Raw genomic sequence first — 21921 nt, 5'->3', positions numbered from 1 at the left:
CATCCACATTTACATGATTACTCTGCAATTCACAATTAAGTGCCCGGTAGAGGATTCATCAAACCACCTTCAAGCTATTTCTCTACCATTCCACTCTAAAAAAAATGAGCTCTTTAATCACACTGTGCAAGCTCTTATTTCTCTTATTTTAAAATGATTATCATTTCTCCATATGCAGTGCATGCCAACAACATATTTTCACAATTGGAGCAGAAAGTTGGTGATTGAAATTTCACAAGAAGATACTGCTGCATTGAAAAAATGCCCTTGTTTTAATGGTTGCCACCCCAATTCAAGAATAATGTCCGTGGTATTTTCTCCCGTTTTGTGATGATGCAAAATATGCTGGCCCCCACCCTTCTTTCTCTTTGAGTGAGTGATTGTGTGTGTGTGTGTGTGTGTGTGTGTGTGTGTGTGTGTGTGTGTGTGTGTCCATCAGTAATCTCTGATCTGGATCTCACACCATGCAGCAATACTCTAGAAATGCATTGTATAAGCAGTCTCTTTAGTAGAACTGTTATACTTACTGTGTGTCCTGCCAGTAAATTGCAGTCTTTGGGTTGCTTTCTCCACAACATTATCTATGTGACTGTGCCAAATTAAGTTACTCATAGTCGTAAGTATTTAGTTGACTTTACATACTTTAGATTTGTGTTATATCTCATGTAACCAAAATTTAGCAGATTTCTTTTAATACTCATCTATTCTTCATACATGTATACTTCACATTTTCCATTATATAGAATCAATTGGCACTTTTTGCACCGTACAGATATCTTGTCTGATTCATTTTGCAATTGGTTGTGATCCGAAGACTTTACAAGATGGTAAATGACAGCATCATCTCCAAACAGTCTAAGAAGACTGCTCAGATTGTCTTCTGTGTCATTTATGTAGATTAGGAATAGCAGAGGGTCTATAATACTTCCTTGGGGAACACCAGATATAACTTCTGTTTCATGTGATGTCTTTCCGTCAGTTACTATAAACCATGGCCTTTCCGACATGAACTCGCGAATCCAGGCACAGCTGACGCGGTATTCCACAGGCACATAATTTGATTACAAGTCGCATGTGAGGAACATTATCAAAAGCCTTCTGAAAATCTAAAAATATGGAATCAGTTTGACATCCCCTGATGATACCACTCATTACCTCGTGAGAATAAAGACCTAGTTGTGTTTCACAAGAATGATATTTTCTGAACCCATGCTGACTACTGGTTAATAAACAGCTTTCGTCAAAGTAATTTGTATTGTTCGAACACGGTAAATGCTCCAAAATCCTACCACAAATTGATATTAGTAATAGTAATTAGCGGATTACTCCTAGTTCCTTTCTTTGGTATAGGTGTGACTTGTGCAACTCTCCAGCCTTAAGGTATGGAACTATTGATTAGTGAGAGGTTGTATATGATTGCTAAGTATGGACCCAATGTATCAGCATACTCAGAAAGGAGGTGACTGGTATACGATCTAGACCAGAGGCTTTGCCTTTATTGAATGATTTAAGGTGCTTCACTACACTGGGGATATCTGCTTCTAAGGTACTCCTGTTGGCAGTTGTTCTACATTCTAATTCTGGGATATTTACTTCATTTCTTTGGTGAAGGAGTTTTGGAAAACCATGTTTAGTAGCCCGGCTTTGGTGGAACTGTCAAGAGTAACATCACCATTGTTATTCCACAATTAATGGATCTCTTTGAGTCTTATGCCAGATTATGAGACAGAGCTTCTTTGTGGAAACTTCCTCACATTGAAGTTCATGTTCAATTTCACTACTTATCAGTAATCTTTAGGGTAAAAATGCAGATATATCAGTTCTGATTTAACTTCTATGTCGAAAGTGACAATACTCATAGAACACAAGACAATACTTTAACACATTATATTCCACATCAACAGAAACATGTTACATAATAATAACACTGAATGAGGCCACTGGAATGCAGAGTTTGTCTCATTAAACATTTAATTATTGTTGCCTTTGCACTGAGCGTTTCTTGGATCGCATTAGATTAACTACAGTGATTCTTCCATAGATCCATAGTGAGGAGACTGTTTAAGATATGGAACTTGGAAGAAAAACAAAAATACTATATAATATCATAAAAACTTAAGACCGACATTCACTATAAAAATGACATGCAGAGTTGCAGACAGGCACAACATAAAGACTGTTATAGCCTTTTTCAGAAAAGAAAACGCACAGAAGCAAGCACGCTTCATGCACACATGACCGCCATCTCTGGCAGCTCAGACTGAAATGTTAAAAGTCCTTTCGCATTCCGGTCTGAGCTGCCAGAGGCAGTGCTAATGAGCATTAGGTGTGCTTGCTTGTGTGAATGTGTGTTTTTTCTTTTCTGTAAAAGGCTTTAGCCAAAAGCTAAATGTGCAACAGTCTTTTCGTTGTGCCTGTTTGCAACTCAGTGTGTCATCTTTATGGTGAGAAGCAGTCTATCATTTTTCTAATATTGTTGATAATCCAACCTGTAGTTTCCATTGATTAATTTTTAAAACATACTTTATACATATTTAGAAGGAACTGATAGGTTAATGTTCTTTCCATGAATCCTAAATTAAACTACACTTGACAATGTGGAACAATCAAAAATCTTAAACAGGTTTTCATTCATAAACTGATAAAAAAGGTCACAAACACATCAGTGTCTACATACTGAAATGGGTGGAACCTAGTTTATTGTGTTAATGTACTAAAGAGGAGCAGAAGTGTATATATATCACATAGCATATTATTAATGGTATAACACATTAGTTGGTTCTACTAATAAATCTGTCAATGGAGTAAAAGAAGTTGGCCAATAAGAAAAGTCTTAGGCTTCTCTTAAACTGTTCTCTATAACCAAACTAAGTAGCTTTAAATTTTTGTATAGATTTTTATTATTTTTAACATTGATTCTGCGAAATGAGAAAATCTGAAAGGTAGATATTATATTTGACAAATGACATTAAGAAATTAATAACCTATGTACAATAATTTATATACTCAATTCTATGAGCAGGCCTCCCCTGAGTATTCTTGAAACACACCACAAATAATCCACTTTATGTGCTTTCGGACTTGGAGAAGCATTAGCATCCCTTGATGAGTAACTCCTAAATATTCTAACATTTGGTGTTATGAAATCAAGCTGTGCTACTCTTTTTCTTTTTTCATCACTTATATGCGACCAAACACATAACAAACAATAATTTGTTTAGACATTTGACAGATATGTGATAACTGAGTTTTTTTATCAAGTGGTAATCACAAGAATTTTAATATTGTCAGCTTACAACCTAACCTCTACTAACATGTTCTCATATTTGAAAAGAATAGAGTGTTACTCACTGTATAGAGGACACATTGAGTCACAGACAGGAACAAGGAAAAGCCTGCTATACATTTAAGGCTTTGGCCAAAAGGCCACCTTCCAAAGTAGAAAACACACATTCACAACTCGCGCGCGCGCACACACACACACACACACACACACACACACACACACACACACACACACACACAATGTCCAGCTGTATGTTCATATAATAACAGAGCAAGCCTGTGCACGCACTGACTGACCGTCCACTGCACTCAGTAATGCTGGAAACATTTGAGTCAGTAGTCTGGGCACAGTGGCCCTTTGTGGCTCTTTGTTGTGCCTGTCTGTGACTCATTGTCTCGTGTATGTGGTAAGTAAAAATCAATGCTGTTTATAATATTGATGTTCTCACATTCTATGTGAAAGCACCTTGCTGTTTCTGAACTGCATACAGTAAGTATTTTAAAAGTTTAATAAGAATGAAGTGTATACAAAATATTTATTTATAAGGTGCATTCAAAAATGAATGAGCTGGAGGCTGTGAACCGAAAAGTGGAGAAGCGCTCATAAAATCACTGCCAATGAAGGAAGATGTGGTCCATATAAAAGCGCGGAGGCCCCAAACTCGCCACTAAACGGATGTGAATGAGGTACACCTATGTGACAACAGGTGAGTATGTGCACCCGTCAACTTTCCAGTGCACTGAACAATGCTCAAAATGGACTGCTTCAAAAAAAGATCAAATGGGTGTTGTGCATTTCCTTAAAGCAGAAGCTGGGCAGGGAGTGGAAATCCACTGAAAAATGGTATTAATGCTTCAAGAGCGATGCATATCACTCACTCAGTCCAATCTCTGGTGCAATGGCTGCCACTGTAACTTGCTTGTCTTTAGTAATGAGGGCATCCACCAGCTGGTCAAAGGTATTGATAATCAGTGAAATTCTAGATTGTGCAGCATCAGCTAATGACACCTGTCCTTTCTTGAATTGCTTGTGCGCTGTCTTGAATCTTGCAACTCACATGCAACATTCTTCATACACTTGTGTTATTCTTTGAGGAATTTCTGTTCCCTGCACTCTGCTGCTGGCATGAAATGCGTTACATACCTTTGTCGTTATTTTTTAGCCTGAGGCCTCAGCACTTTTATAGGGACCACTTCATCTTCTGTTGGCAATGTAATTACATTCATTTCAGTGGTTTTCATTTTACAGCCTCTGGCTTGTTTCTTTTTGAATGACCCTTACATGTCCGTAAAGACACTTCAAATACTGCTTAATATAAAGTTCATATAATCTGCAAATATTGAACTTAGGTTCTGGTGGTATTAGTGATTTAGGTTATTAACATAAACAGGAAAGAATGTTGACATGTAATTAGTTCTCTTGAGTCTTAGCATGACACAGTACTCCTTCCTATTGACTTCCTGTGTTTCCTTTTAGAGAAATATGCCCTTTTAACTACTTTGTGGAAAGACCAGTGGCCTATAATATAATAATTTACTTAAAAGAATAATTTACACAGTCAAATACCTTTGAAAGAGTAGAGAGTACACCATCCTCATCAGTTTTCTTCTGTGCTAGCAGTCATTACGTCTCCATTTCCTGCACCCATTGCTTCCTTCTTAAAGTTGCTGCATGTATTGCTGCCCAGAATATCAGCCAGGATCTGAAATCTCATCCTCCCTTGCCCTCTACTCCCTTCCACTTCCAAATACGCATCTAAGACTGCTTTTATAAGTCCCTCCTTTATTCTTCAATGTTTCCAGTCCAGTTTCTTGTCCTTTTTATTACATTCAGTAATTGTCTTTGCTCTCCTACTCACAATATCTCATCATTTTCACTCTAATCAATCCAACTTATTTTTTTCCTTTTTCGTCATGTCCACATCTCGAAGGCGTAAAGCCTCACTCTGTTTCATCCTCATTATCTATGTTTCAGCACCGTACGGATAGCAATCCATACAAAACATTTTATTGGCCGTATCCTAAAATCTTTGCCCAAATTGTTGAAGATTATTTTCCTTTTTGTACAATATACCTCTCTTTGCCATTGTTATCATGGTTTTAATTTTTGTGCTGCTTTTACAGCTGCTTTCTGTACTGCTCGCTAGGTATTTAAAATTGTGCAGATGTTCTAATGTTTCTCTATTCAACATTGCCTTTACCCTTTTATTTCCTCCTTGCGTCATTACTTTTGTTTTCTTTGTGTTGATTTTCATTCCATAATTCTTTGCTTTAACTTCAATGGTATCCACTATATCTTGTCATTCTTTTCCATCGGTTGCTAGAAAGACCATGTCACATGCAAGTGTCAACAAGCCCCACCATCAGTTGTCTTTTCCATATTTGTAAAATATACGTACAGGTCTCTTCCCTTTTCAATAAACCATTCTCCCAAAATTAAAAAGTAACTTATTGGATCTCTTGTACCCATGTAATGCCTAAGACAAAATTAGTCTTCACCTGAATTCTCTATTTCCGTTTTTCTCTCTCTTTTTTTTTTTTTCTTACATAACATTGGCTCCATGTGAAATGAGGCTAATTGGCCTGTGGTCACAGCATTTCATGGTTGCCTGTTTCTTCAGCATTGCAATCATTACCATTGTAAGGGAGGCCTCAGGCCATTCGCTACTGGCACATATTTTGTTACGTAACCTGAATACTTCTTTCACTCCCTCTTGTTTCAAATATTTTCTTATTTCTCCTGGTATTTTATCTGTACCTACTGCTTCCTCATTTTTCATTGCAGCTATTGCACTATTTACTTCTTTCATCATCATTTACACTATCCAGAATATACCAATAACCAACAATTTATTGTCTAATGTATTACACACAAGTTAATTATATATGTTAACTGCATATTTAAATAGCCCACTAAGTGTTGAAACACCCAAACTGTAACTTTTGTATCAAAGTTACTTATTGTCAGATGGGTAAGAAACCACATACATATTATATTTTGTACAATTTATGAGACTATGGGCAAAAATGATATCAGATAAAAGTTTAATGTTCTTTCTTTATACACTTTCTTATACAGAGATGCAATTTCAAAAATATAAAGGGCATTCAAATAAAAACAAGACAGATGGAAAATAGTAAGTAAACTGTTTATTATTTCAAAAGTAATTGCCGTAACTGTCAATACATTTATCCTACTGTACGCAAGACAGTCAAGGCTTTTGTGGAAAAAGATTGCAGTTGCCTACAGAACCCAGTTTTGCATCTCTTTGTCCAAAAACAACTTGATGGCCACGAATGTCTTTCTTCGAGGTTCCGAAAATATGGAAATAGTAAGGGGAAAGATTGAGACTGTATGGAGTATGTGTAAGGGCTTCTCAGTGAAACTTCTACAGTGTACTTGAAACACCCGTGACAACATGGGTATGGGCCAACAAGATACCATAAGAAGTTCCATCTGAGAATAACATTATGGCTATTGGAAAGGCTGTTCTTTCATTGATAATCATTCTTGCAATAAATGTTCCTGTAGGCTGACTGTATTTCCCATTAACACAAGTTTTTGTATCTTCAGCTGGCAATGATAAGCATTCAGATTTATAGAAAAAGAAGCCCCAGTTGACTAGAGCCCCAGACTGCTTTCTGTCAATAATATTGGTGAGATTTCCTGTCATCTTGGTAACTGTCATCCATGGAGGATTTTCACCTGTGACAGCCTCAGCTCTGTAGATGGTCACCTTGAATAGTTTTGTTGATCTTACCAGCTAGATGACTGCTGGTACCTGTGTACAGTGACAGAGAATGGCTGTGGCATGTTGCACAGAGACCTCATTGAATACGTAAGTGAACTTCAGCCCACAGAACAAAGACACTGACAGAAAAAAAATCACAGCACCAAAAAATTATTAATGCAGAGTAATAAAATTTCATAACTACATTTGTCTGGGTACATATTTTAAGTGATTAACACTGGAAAGCCACAAGCTAATGCAAGTGTGAAATAAGCCATTGCAAATGTGAAATGCTGGTACACTAATAACTGGTGTAACCACTAGCATGTTGAATGAAGCATGCAAATTTGCATGCATTGTATTGTACATGTGCCAGATGTCAGTTTATAGGATGGAATTCCATGCCTATTGTAGTCGTTTCGTCAATTTCAGGCAGTTAATGCTGGTTGTGGATGACGCTAGATTTGTTATCCAATGATGTGCTATACGTGCTTGATTAAAGACAGATCTGGTGATAGAGAAGGCAAGGGCATAATGTTGACATGTTGTACAACATGTTGAGTTACAATAGTAGTAGGTATGTGGGTGAGCATTATCCTGTTGAAAAATACCCTCTGGAATACTGTTCATGAAAGGCAGCACAGCAGGTCAGATCACCAGACTGACATACAAATTTGTAGTCAGGGTGCACGGGATAATCACAAGAGTGCTCCTGCTGTCAACGAAATCCCACTCCAGACCTTAACTCCAGGTGTGTGTCTATCATGCAGGAAGGTTTGTTGCAGGCTCATAACTTGGATCCTCCTATACAACAGACACCTATCACTGGCACTGAGGTGAATCCAGTCTCCACCAGAAAACACAACAGACTCCTAAATTCCCCTCCAAAGAGCTCTTGCTTGACCCCACTGAAGTCACACTCGCTAGTGCCACATGACCATCTGAAGCTCATTTTTCTTCCAGTCTTACTGGCAGCAATCATGTACAGTGGCTACATTCTTGCCAGGTCTTTCTGCAACATCGCATAAGGAACATCCAGCACCTCATAGCCCTATTACAGGATCTCATTCAACTCAGTGAAGTGTTGATAATGGCATCATTGTCACCTGAAACTTATTCCCGTCTAGCATCAACTCACTAGGTCCAGTCTCAAAAGTAACTAACGCATGACCATTACAGGGTGGATTTAAAGCAAATCTGATTTGCATCCTCATAGTGGTGCTACTAGCAACACTCTTGTGAGACTGGCGTGAAATATTAATGGACATCAGCTTCCAGATGCAGAAATACACCTACCACCTTTTGTTAATGTTTCACAACTTGTTCTTGGTGTTGCAACTTTCTTTTATACATCAGGAACAGAGTTTAAATTGAAAGCCGAGCTGAGTACTTTTAGTGAAAACAAACACTTTGAAATATTGGCTATTTATTTAACAGGGCTTGACAGTAATTATTTTGCACTTACACCGATCAACCAGTGACAGTGCAGACATTTCTAGATAGATGTTCAACATAAGTTCTCAGCTAAAAAGGTCAACGTAATTTTATGTGGATATATAAAATAATAAATGAAACTAGTAGCATCATCGTAAATACACCTCAGAGTTCTAGCACATCTCTCTTGATCAATAGTGCAATAAGGTTACTAGAGTGACTGCACCAGGAATATGGTATGTATCAATAAATATGGACAGGGAAAAGGGGATACAGCTACAAATGATTTTGAAATCTCAGACTATTTCTGCCACATAACAGTAAAATCAGGTATGGAAAAATTCCCTAAACTGCAGGCCTACAAATAACATTTATCAAAAATCCAAATGCAAGGTCTTTGAGGAGAATTAGCAAACCAAAGTTGGGCTTAATTGTATAGAGTAACCAAAGTAAATGTGTAATTCTTTAAATTCTAACACTATTTAAACTGAGTTTTGAAAAGACATATTCAATATTACTCACATCAGTATCAATGTGTTACAAAATCAAATGGATAACAGCAGGAATTAAGATGTTCCCTGAAACCTGTATCTAAAATCCATTAAAAATGAGTCATAATGAGCTAGAATTCTTAAATTTCTATTATAGGTACAAACAGATTTTGTTTGCTGCAAAAAATCATTTAATGACCAAATAATATACAATGCAAAGAATAAAAGCAAGCCAGTCTAGGATGTCATGACACAAGAAGAGAGAAACAAAAATTCAACATATATAAGGGAGACAGACCCAAGATGACAGGACCCCCATTCACATAGCTCACATCGTCCAGGACTCTGGGCACAAACAAGTTGTGCTGCCTGTGAGAATCACGCCCCCTGGAGTGGCAGCACCACCAGGAAGAGAGACATGCTCAAGTAAGCGAGAGGAAGTTGTAAGTTAGTCCGAGTCTTACTAGGGAGGAGTCCTGGCAGAACATTCATTGTCTTCAAGTAATAGTGAGACAGAAACAGTGTTCGGTAGATAGGACAGTGATCAGTCTCAAGTAAAAACAGAACAGTGAGTAGAATTATCATGTATGAACAGAGACTGTATGCCTAGAGATTTAACTGAGTACCATTAGTTTGGAACTTCTAATAGTACATACAGACGTAGTCAACACGGGACAGATAGGCTAAATCTGTATTCTACCATTTCTGTAGCCTGCATTACCAAAGTTGAGTAACATACTTCACTATTCCATATTTCGTGTTATTTTCATTGTGTGTATTCTGCACTGTAACCCACACTTTCTTCCTATCAGGACACTTTTATCAGTGGCTGTGAAATTTCCATCAGAGTGGACACCCCAGTCCACAACTTTATTGAGCCTTTGTGGTCTGCTTTTGAGAGAAGTGTAAGTGACTGCTACCTACCTCCGTCATTGTTACCTGGACTTGCCACTGTCTTGCAGGGAGAATGGCATAAGATTCCCTTGAAAACTGTTAACGACCTGTTTTTTCTGTTCTGAGATGACTGAAAGATACACTGAATGCCAAGTTTTCCCACACTGTATTAGGCATGGTAATTGTTGTGTTTTTAGTTTTTCCATATTTTTGTCCATCCTCAGTATCATGCTGACTCACAAAGAACCCCTTGAGTGCGAGGTTGTGAGTTCATTTCTAGTAATGCCCATTTGGAAGTGTTGTGTTATTAGCTGCTAATGGCTCATCATATGCATCAGGAAGGTGACAGAAAATGAGTGTCTTGGAGGTGCATAGATCAGTATGGGATGTATGTATTACACTTCACTTCACAAAATGAACATCGTCGACATTCAAGATATGTTCAAAACAAACCATTAATTAGCAACACGAACACTGCAAGGTTCGCATAATCAAGGTCGAAGGCAAACTATGGAGGGCATTCAGCTAGGTATCTACTGAAATGCAGGAGGATCTGCAACAAATTGACGCATGGTGCAGGTAATGGCAATTGAATCTCAATGTAGACAAGTGTAATGTGCTGTGAATACATAGAAAGAAAGATCCTTTATCATTTAGCTACAATACATAGAAAGAAAGATCCTTTATCATTTAGCTACAATATAGCAGGTCAGCAACTGGAAGCGGTTAATGCCATAAATTATCTGGGAGTAAGCATTAGCAGTGATTTAAAATGGAATGATCATATAAAGTTGATCATCGGTAAAGCAGATGCCAGGCTAAGATTCATTGGAAGAATCCTAAGGAAATGCAATCCAAAAACAAAGGAAGTAGGTTACAGTATACTTTTTCACCCACTGCTTGAATATTGCTAACCAGTGTGGGATCCGTATCAGATAGGGTTGATAGAAGAGATAGAGAAGATCCAACGGAGAGCAGCGTGCTCTGTAACAGGATCATTTAGTAATTGCGAAACCGTTACGGAGATGATAGATAAACTCCGGTGAAGACTGCAGGAGAGACACTCAGTAGCTCGATATGGGCTTTTGTTGAAGTTTTGAGAACATACCTTCACTGAGAAGTCAAGCAGTATATTGCTCCCTCCTATGTATATCTCGCAAAGAGGCCATCAGAATAGAATCAGAGAGATTAGAGCCCACACAGAGGCATACTGACAATCTTTCTTTACACGAACAATAAGAGACTGGAATAGAAGGGAGAACCAATAGAGGTACTCAAAGTACCCTCCGCCACACACAGTCACGTGGCTTGTGGAGTATGGATGTAGATGTAGATATCCATCTCTTAAAGAATTATTGGTGCAACAATCTGACGAGAACTGATCGGATATGATGGCATTCAACCAAATATGAAAACGTCTGTTGTGATGCTTATTGTGAAACTGGCCATCCTTTAATGCATATCTGCAGACAGTGCGATAATATGTTTCACAGGCATGGAACACACAAACATCCTGAGGCTGACTTTGTCCAATGGTTCCAGGTGTATGACTGTCTTGTCACAGACATTTCAGAAGGGATACCTTGTTCTAAAGGAGCATGATTTTTATACGCAGACCAGGAATCAAACAAAAGCAAGTTATTTTGACTAGCTGTTTGCCCAAAGCAATACTAATATCATAGTTTTAGTTCTCTTATGTCCATTTTCCCACTCCTGCTCGGCTGTAATGTAAATATTCTCTTCTTCCAAGACCACACACTTGTAACTTCCAGTGTGCATTCAAAATGCTGGAAGAAAATATTAACTAGTTTATAAGCTTAAGGGAGACTGGGGCACAGCAAGGAATTGGTTACATAAAATAAATGACTGGCAGGATGCCATCATAGTGCTGCATATGTACCCTATACTCTGAGCATTTAGAAGACTGTGAAAAAGACTGTGGCTGAATGATGATGGAATATTGAAATTTTGGCTCTAGTGTTTTACTTTTCCTCTGCAATTTTTGCCATGTCAGTAGTAAGGATTTGTACGTCTTTTATTTTGCAGAAACAAAACACTGAAAACGTAAGCAGTTATCACAGGTATTGAATCTTCACAGCATATTAAATGTAGTATTCTGTCTGTCTGTAACTCAATAAATGTATTTGTGTTGATAGGGTAGGCACACTGGGTAAACATGTAGAAAACAAAAATGGTTTGCTACAGATATTGAAAAATTTCATTTGGTCTAACAACCTTTGAAGAAATACAGAAATCTGTGGACAGTGTGATTCAAGATGGCATGAAAGTTCAGGCAGCAGAAAAACAATAAAGCATCGCTTGACAGACTTGTGGCAATACGATGGTAAAAAGGTGCAGCATTTGAAATTGTAGTAGTAGTAGTAGTAGTAGTAGTAGTAGTAGTAGTAGTAGTAGTAAGTACTGATAATGGTACTAACAGGGCAAATATGACACATATCAACAGTGCAAGCATTAGTCTGATTGTAATCTGCCTGCATCTAGTAGCTGTTTAAATAGTCCAGTACACTTGGTGTCACCAAAGGAAACTCAATCTGTTCCAAAAGCAACCACCTGTAAGACCACAGCTCAGCATGGGAGAAAAGGAGGAAAGATAAGAAGTCTTACTGACACACCAGAGAAGAGAGAGCTTCTAGAATATAAAAATAGGATGGGGAAAAAAATGACTAAACACTCAAAATCAAACAATAGATAAACCCAATCCTACAAATGTCAGAAGGAAACTTCACCAAGAGATCAGCTCTGCTATTCCTCAGATGAGTGACAGTGATGATAATTCAAGTCTTCACAATGATTAATCATTTAACATGGAAGGTGAGATGAAGAGAATGACAATTTTACTGTGAAAGCTGCAACAAAAGAAAAAGAAACACAGCTTCACCATTCAATTAATACAAATGAAAGCATTACAATTGACTTATCTGCAGGAGTCACTTAAGACTGACATACACTTCTTACCTGCTGTAAATGCAGCACATGAAACTAGCTTTACAGATGTCCTTTGGAGAATACCAAGGCCTCCCACAGTCAGTTGCACAAAACAGATTGTAGCAAAGTTTGTAATTCCTATTTACATGGATACTTGCAATGTCCAGTGATTTTATTATGCACAAATTCAATTTATCACATAGTGTTTACAAAGAAAAATACATGTTCCCAGTCTGTCTGCTGATCTTTTTTACTGTCGCACGTGCCCCCACGCCAACAGCACTCAGTGTGCCCCATGATTGGGGTAGAGAGGGCATTTTCACATCACTTTGCTGTCAATTATTCTGTTCGTAAAGTTTTTAGCAGAACAAGACATGTAAATAATTATAGCTACTAGACGGTATAGGCTTCTTACATACATGAAATAATCCACGAATACTATCAAATTCTAAAACAAAAAATGTGCCCACTGTGCCTCAGTCACCTCTATCTCCTGCTGAAGAGCTATTACAAAAAAGACTAACAGTAGTCAGAACAATAAAACAAACCAAACCTAATATTCCAACAGTGCTGCAGCCTAATGAGTTTACAGAAAAATATTCCACTGACATTGGATTCTGTGAAAAAATGACGTTGGTAAGCTATATACCAAAATGAACAAAGTGGTGATTCTACTAAAAGCAATCAATAGTAAATCCACTTCCCAAAAAGGATGAAACTTGTTGAGAGAGGGAAAAAAACAACACTACTAGTTAGTGCTCTGAATGGCTTCAGGGAAAACAAATCTACTGAAACAATTACATTTGACTTCTTAAAGCATGTATTTAATGCTGCAGACCGAAATTAATTATATTTTGGGTTTTTCTAAACCTGTATAAAGCCTTTGATTTCATTAATTTTGATCTGCTGCTTAAAAAATTGTACAAATGTAGTATGCATGGGATTGTTGTCATCAGGTTTACGTTGTGTTAGATGGCAGAAATATGTCATAAAAATTAAGATTATTTTTCAAGATAAATGAATACTAGTTAAGGGGACACTGAAGACTATTTGTTTGTCCCTCTATTAGTCTTGATTTAGTGATGATTTACTTTGCCACTTGACAGCGGCAGAGCCCTGTTTGCAAATCATACTAGCCAGTTTATTAAAACATATTGAAGTTTATTTACAACAAAAGGCTTCTGTGAGAATAGGGACAGAGAAATGATTTAGAGGCAATTTCATAATGGTAAATGAGGAAAAAACAGGAGAGTATTAACATAACAGACATAAGAAAAAAAGCTAGAAGAAATATAATGCTACACAACTGGACATTAAAATTGCTACACCACGAAGATGACATGCTACATATGCGAAATTTAACCGAAAGGAAGAAGATGCTGCGATATGCAAATGATTAGCTTTTCAGAGCATTCACACAAGGGTGACGACACCTACAACGTTCTGACATGAGGAAAGTTCCCAACTGATTTCTCATACACAAACAGCAGTTGACCGGCATTGCCTGGTGAAACATTGATGTGATGCCTTGTATAAGGAGGAGAAATGCGTACCAACAAGTTTCTGACTGTGACAGAGGTTGGATTGTAGCCTGTTGTGATTGCAGTTTATCGTATTTCGACATTGCTCCTCGCGTTGGTCGAGATCCAATGACTGTTAGCAGAATATGAAATCGGTGGGTTCAGGAGGGTAATACAGAACACTATGCTGGATCCCAATGGCCTCGTCTCACTAGTAGTCGAGATGACAGTCATCTTACCCGCATGACTGTAACGGATCGTACAGCCACGTCTCGATCTCTGAGTCAACAGATGGACGACAACCATCAGCACAAACAGTTCGACGACATTTGCAGCAGCATGGACTATCAGCTTGGAGACCATCAGGTGCATGAATGGCAAAACGTCAATTTTTCGGATGTATCCAGCTTCTGTTTACAGCATCATGATGGTCGCAACCCTGTTTGGCGACATCACGATGAGTGCACATTGGAAGCGTGTATTCATCTTCGCTATACTGGCGTATCACCCGGCGTGATGGTATGGGGTGCCACTGGTTACACGTCTCGGTCACCTCTCGTTTGCATTGACGGCATTGTGAACAGTGGACGTTACATTTCAGATGTGTTATGACCCATGGCTCTACCCTTCATTCGATCCCTGTGACACCCTGCATTTCAGCAGGATAATGCACGACCACATGTTGCAGCTCCTGTACGGGCCTTTCTGGATACAGAAAATGTTCGACTGGTGCCCTGGCCAGCACATTGTCCAGATCTCTCACCAATTGGAAACGTCTGGTTAATGGTGGCCGAGCAACTGGCTCGTCACAATGTGCCAGTCACTATTCTTGGTGAACTGTGGTATCGTGTTGAAGCAGCATGGGCAGCTGTACCTGTACACGCCATCCAAGCTCTGTTTGACTCAATGCCTAGACGTATCAACGCCATTATTAAGGCCAGAGGTGGTTGTTCTGGGTACTGATTTCTCAGGATCTATGCACCCAAACTGCGTGAAAATGTAATCACATGTCAGTTCTAGTATAATATATTTGTCCAATGAATACCTTATCATCTGCATTTCTTCTTGGTGCAGCAATTTTAATGGCCAGTAGTGTAGTATCAGGGGGCTGTAGGACTTAACAAAAGTCTACACAAAATTTCTAGAAGTATTGTTAGACAATCATTTTAGAAGGGGTGGGGGGGAGGGGGCGGAAATCTTGCTGTATTACATAATAAAAGATAGTTCATATTTTAGACAAATTAGCTCCATGCAATTCATCTCATAGTGAACAGGGAAATCTGTGAGCTACTAAATGACTGCATGACAACAGATTCAAACCTTATACATCCTAAGGTCATAGAACATCTTGCCAAATGCTTGACGAGTCCATATGATACTATTTAAATGCACTGAAGATAGCTATTCAGCAGTTGAAATTTAGATCTGCAGTAAGAAAATATAGGCTGGATTTGTGAATGATTGCTAAACTTTTTTTTCCTTTTTCAAAACATAGTTTTATGCTTTCCACATTGATTTTTTTATAGAGCACAAATCTGTTTTAACCTTTGCCTGTTGTTATTGGCACGTTCTCTTTGATGGAGAGTGCAACAGCCTTTGCTTCCTCAGCATTTTCCAAATTTCACAGTTAAACCACACTTGGTCTTTTCTATCCTTAATCCACTTACTAGGCACACATTTCTTCAGAGCGTTGTCTGTAATGCCTCTATTTCCATCATACTGGAAGTAAATTATATCAATTCACTGTATAAGTGAGATGCTAACAACTGCTTATCTGCTCTTTCTAGCAGAAAGTCTCCTATCCTTCTTGGCTGATTTATTAACTTTAGTAAGCACAGTGCTATGATGGCATCATGATCACTAATTCCTGTCTCTATACTGACACCTTTGATAAGGTCAGGCCTGTTTGTAACTACAAGATCAAAAATATTTCCATAGCATGTGGGCTGTCACACTAGCTGCTCAAGACAGATTTGAAAAACTCGTTCAAAAGTATTTAACAAGACTGGCTGACTGCACTACCTGTATTTACTGGCAGTACTACATCTCACCACCTGAAGGTAAGTCTTGGTCAGTATTTCTGTATCATAATTTTAGTATGATATGAATGTCGCTGTAATCCCTCCACTGGCTTATTTGCATCGAAAGCCCCCTTATCCCTCCCAAAACAATTGTCACATTACCAGAGTTGCAGGACACTGTTCACCAGATACGGTCCATACTGGCAAATTTCCACATTAAGGCCACAGGGTACATGATGCTTCATCATTCCACGAAATTCCCCGCATGGGGCCTCCCAGCCAACAATGCCATACGATCATTTCATTTCATTTTTTCCAAGAAGGTTAGGTACTGAGAAAGGTGTCAGTAAGAGTAGGATTCAAATACCTGTCCAGTCATCTTAGTTTAGGTTTTGTACTCCCCTAAATAACTCGAGTTGTATGCTGGGATGATTCCTTAAACAGCCACAGCCGACTTCATTCCCTATTGTTGTGTAATCTATGTCTGTGTACCAACTCTCAACACATCAACAGAATTTTAAATCCTGATCATCTTATAACAGTCTGCTATTTTCACAGTTCGGAGCCACTGGTCAATGCATCTTTTCAATGAGCCATTTGCATGTATACCCACTTTCCTGCGTCAACAGTCACTACGCAAAAACTAGAACCTGGTCAGACTAATTAATTATTTGGTAAAAGTGTAGAATGCTTGGTCTTTAAAACAACAGTTTAACACATAAAGTTACTAGAGATTAGAACACGAGTTAGACACAATGGCTTTTCAACAGTGGCTACCAGATTGTGCGCCCCTTTAAACACACATTACACAGGTTGCGGTGTTCTTCTGAAATGATCATAACAGTAAAATTAGAGAAACTGAAGATTATAAAAAGATATACTGACTGATATTTTTTCTGCGCACCTTCTGTTCACTGGTCGAAAAAAAAGAGGGACAGTACAATTATTTTCTGTGATGTTTTAGTTTGCTTCCATCTGTGGCCTTCAACATTATGTTGCTCTTGCTTACCTGTTTCAGGGGGAAGTGGATGTTGCAGCTGTCATCAGTTGCCACTGTCTTCTCTAAACATGCTGAAAACAGTTTTCAAACATGGTACTGACATTGTTCACGAATGTGTTATATTTTTCATTCATGTCATGAGCACTATAAACATCTTTCCAGTTAACAAGGATCATCTTGTGGACTAAGAGTGTGTGCCTGTGGGCCTCATTCAAAATGCTAAAAGGCTTCTATAGCCACTGAGAGAATGGGGTACAACCAGCTGCACACTCACACTGGAATAAATGATGCTTGTCCTCTGCATTTAAAGGTCTTATTGCAACATTCCAGCACATGGTAGAGAAGGTTGAGAAGGCTAGCCTTGCTCATGGAACTTCAATGAACATGCCAATCTGCAGTAAGTCGTGTTGCAGTCTTGAAACAGAGACTTTGAAGATTCGGTGACAAGATAGGCTGTCACATCCAGACTTGCACCACAGGGTTGAGAACATAATTAATCAGGAGTGCTCTACAAATAAGAGCCTGGTACCCACGTGGCTGAATGTGAATAGGATGTAACCAAGGATTTTCGCGATCGGGGAACTCTCCATCCAGTCCAGATACTGGTATACGTAGGAGATCCGAAAGAATTACTTAGGTTTAGGCTTGAAGAAAAGTCTCCCTAAGATGAGACAATTAAAATCCTAGTAATTGCCGAAGAATTGACAGTAAAATACAGAATTTGAAGAACTCCAAAAAGCAGCTTAACTCCCATATTTTTTGGTACAGAAAGCTGGTGAAATCTTCAAATCCTCAGCAATTGGATTTTTGGGGTCAAAATAAATTTATATCAAAAGGATAGGCTAAAGGATAATGGGTGTGGTGTGTTCGTTGCAGTACACAAGAGACTCAGACTGAGAAGTGCTAACAAGCTGCATGTGTGATCGTTCAGGAAACCTCAGTATGAAGGGCAGAGACAAACAAATAGCTGGATGTATCAATTTGTAGTGGTATAAATTGAACCATTCACATAACTCAATCATAGGTAAATCAGAGGGCAGACATTGGTTCATTGATAGGATCAGTTCAGTCTACAAATGAGATTTATTACAAAACACTTACATTATCCATCCTAGAATAATAAGCCATACAGGTCTAACAGGAGACAATGATTGTATACAAGAAAGGCACTACGAAAGGTAACAGGTTTGTTTTATCCATCGGATAGTATCATGGAAATGCTGAAAAACCTGACCATGTAGATGCTTAATAATAGCAGCCAACTATCCCACAAGAGCTTGCTTACAAAGTTTCACATTTAGGACTCAACCAGTTATCATTCTCCCTTTGCTCCACAACCGATGAAATTAGAAGAAGCGCTAGCTAATACAAAGTATAGCGGGAAGTGCCCTTTGCTATGCACTTCACAATGGCGTGCACAGTATAAATGCAGCTGTAGTAACTGTGGTCATCTTAAAAAATAATTAAGGCATTCTATGAACTCTTAAAATTTTTTGGGTATCTAACAGGAACTTTTATTTCATTTAATGTTACTAAAAATTATTTCACAAGTTAGTTTATGTTATGCCAACAACTGTAATGAGTAGAATTAGACGCGAGCTTTCTGAAATCATGCCTGATAGCATGATAATTAAAGGATTTAATCTGTGTTAACCAAATACCAAAATTAATAACAAGAGCAGGATCAACATTAGTCGCTGAAGTAGAAATCTTTATTTCTCTTGCAAACTGATTTCGATTACTGTGTGATCATCATCAGTGCTTGTATTAAAGCAATGCGGACTCATAAATACAAGAAGTAAAACTGCAATATCTGCTTGTCAGACTGAAAATACAAATGCAACTCAAGTGATTTGAAGTTGATGGAGTCACCATTCACAAAAATTCTGAATCTGCATAAGGGAAATAGGCTAACCAGTATACACTTTCAAGAGATGCAGCTCATAGTAAAGCATAATGGCAGATCTAATTCTCACAACCACAAGGCACAGGAAAACATTGGAAGCTGTAGAAAATCAAAAACAGGTCACAGCAGTCACTGAGAAGCAATATTAAGAGGGAACCACAAGACGTATGGAGATGAAAAAGGGAAAGGTGTCTGCAGGGCTATAGATATTAAGAGGTTACAGTTAAGGAAGGGAGGAAGGAAGATTAGTGTGTAACTTCCCGTAGATAACAAGGTCATTAAGAGACAGACGACAACTCGGGTATGGATTAATTAACATAGCAGGTTGAAAGACCAACTTGTGCTGTAAAGGTAGTGTGTGTGTGTGTGTGTGTGTGTGTGTGTGTGTGTGTGTGTGTGAACTGCAGCTACTTGTTTACATTCATGAAACTTTACATTTTAAGGATTTCTGCTCCCATTTAAGTTTTTTAAGAAGAGTACTCAAGTAATACAATATCAGAGTATATTATACATAGAATGAAAAGAACTCTCAAATTCTATTACTGGTTTTATTTACACAGAAGCTCTAAGAGCATTCTGAGATTCTGGAAACATGTAATGTATTTCCATTAAATTAGCCTAGTTTTAAGATATGCATGCTTCAAAATAACACAGTCCACAAGGGAAACAATACTCAAAGCAGCTAGTATTTTTTACATTTCAAATCAGTCCAAACACTCAATCTTGAGAATATTCTCAGCATGGTACCATAAAATGGTTATATGCAACACTGTGTGCAAGCAGGTCACTTGAAAGTGTACCTCTACCTTCTTCACTTGCCTGTGTCATTTGGTCTGTGTGACTGTCACCTGGGTGCCCACTATTTACAAGCATGTTGTTCTTCGATACTTCACCTGTGTATGCATTATGTATGTCAGAGTTTATACTAGCTACTTGCTTTCCAGACGGATCATTTGCTACCTCCTTTACACTATGATGAACGCGATTCACATGACGAATCAGGTAACTGTCTTTAGCAAATGTACGGCCACAGACATGACACTCAAAGTTCAAGCCTGTTGCGTGTAATCTCTCGTGCAAAGCGTAATCCTGTTTTGAGGTAAATGTTACATTACATTTTCCACAAACTAAAGGCATATCTACAACATGACTCCATTTATGTGCTGTCAAATAGCTCTTGACAGCAAATTTTTTTCCGCACATATCACAAGAATAGGGTCTCTCCCCTGTGTGTGCCCGCTTGTGTGTGTTGAGACTGCTTTTCTGGCTAAACCATTTAAGACATACATTGCACTGAAATGGACGTTCCCCCGTGTGAGTTCTAACATGGGCTTCCAAATATGGTTTGCGACTGAAACTTGCTTCACATAACTTACAGTGAAATGGTTTATCGCCAGAGTGTAGCTTCATATGAACATAATATGAGGATGCTGAAGCGAGTACTTTTCCACACACTTTACACGTCTGTGGTTTTGGACGAGGCTTTTCTTTTGTCGATTTTTGACAGCTAGCATTTTCTAAAGTTGATTCACAGTTATATAGCTGTGGCTGCACAGAAGTTTGGTTCGTTTCACACATTTTCACAGATCTTCTCTCTAGTTCCCCTCAATTCACGAAAAATTAGAAAATAAGCATACTGAATCCTTGAAATTCATTCTCCTGGTGTTAGCGGGATCCTCCGTAAATAAGTTTACTGAGAGACCTGCAACACGGAAAAAAACCAACCGGCTACAAAATATGAACCCTTAAATCATGCAGGAAACTTTCTATTTCATCTATTAACATAAACTACCATGCACGTAGTTAATCTAGAGTTCAGGTCTCATAAAACATTCGGATACTGGGCCCCTCATCGCTTGAACAATAAACGTGATATTAATGAGCATGCAGTCCCTTTAATAATGCGCTATGACTACTCAGGAAATAAAAGATTCTATAATTACACAGAACGGTAGGTATAATTTATTCCAGTATTCTGTCCATTCAGTTCTCCCAAAAATAATCACTGCTCCAGTATTAGCGCAGTTTACTCGCATAATTTTGGCGAACAGAAAGATTTGGCCAGCTAACCATTACTGATTCCTAATTCAACCTGTAAAACTGATTAAAACAGGAGTCTTGCAGTATCTCACCTGAAATTTATTTACTTAGATTCCAATTATTAAATACTCTAATATTCTATTTACTCGACGAAATATCGATTTATAAACATTTCATACAACACATTCTGTTCTACCAACATTGATACAGTAATGGAGCATTCAGCAAAGTATCGACTTTGTGTAACACCAGCATTAAAAGAAAACTTTCTTTCACATCTGATTCATCATTTCTGACAGCTTTCTTCCGATAATATATTAATGGCCAACGGAAACTTCGTAACGTACGTTCCTGATTAATTGTGTGTGTTAAAGTGCGAAGAAATGAAAAAAATTTCAAAACAGCGACATTTATTACTAGCGAAAATATATACATACAAACATATGAAACAATATTTATAAGGATATAAATAGAGCCTGTTTATCTTATCCATAATGTTCCTTTTCTTAAGTAACTAGTTACGTTACAAACAACGTATTTTTCTCCTTCATTAAAGCTGATTTTTCTCATAAAATGTTCGTTAATAAAAATTGCCTCATTAACTTATGATTTAATTTATATACAGTGTGGGCGTCATCTCTGTTCTGTTATTA

General features: G+C 38.1%; 1 protein-coding gene across 2 annotated transcripts; it reads right to left on the bottom strand.

Moving 5' to 3' along the window:
- Nucleotides 1-19762: 19762 nt before the first annotated feature.
- Nucleotides 19763-21505, bottom strand: LOC126336905 (gastrula zinc finger protein XlCGF7.1-like). Of its 2 annotated transcripts, none has more exons than XM_050001031.1 (2): nt 21361-21505; nt 19763-20930 (listed from the first exon to the last, which is right to left on the bottom strand). In XM_050001031.1, the coding sequence occupies exon 2, from the start codon at nt 20804-20806 to the stop codon at nt 19964-19966; it is 843 nt and encodes a 280-aa protein (XP_049856988.1). In that variant the 5' UTR covers nt 20807-20930; nt 21361-21505; the 3' UTR covers nt 19763-19963. The 2 variants fall into 2 exon arrangements, with proteins under 2 accessions (XP_049856988.1, XP_049856989.1); XM_050001032.1 differs by lacking the exon at nt 21361-21505 and adding an exon at nt 21172-21317.
- Between the last annotated feature and the right edge of the window lie 416 nt (nt 21506-21921).

The sequence above is a fragment of the Schistocerca gregaria genome, chromosome 2, assembly GCF_023897955.1.
Source record: "Schistocerca gregaria isolate iqSchGreg1 chromosome 2, iqSchGreg1.2, whole genome shotgun sequence".
Lineage (NCBI taxonomy): Eukaryota > Metazoa > Arthropoda > Insecta > Orthoptera > Acrididae > Schistocerca > Schistocerca gregaria.
Note: the sequence above shows the minus strand (reverse complement) of the source record. Positions and strands in the feature narration are given on the sequence as shown.

What these genes read in the sequence shown, in the direction of transcription:
- LOC126336905 (XM_050001031.1), bottom strand. Translation starts at nt 20,806, where the DNA reads ATGTGTGAAACGAACCAAACTTCTGTGCAGCCACAGCTATATAACTGT.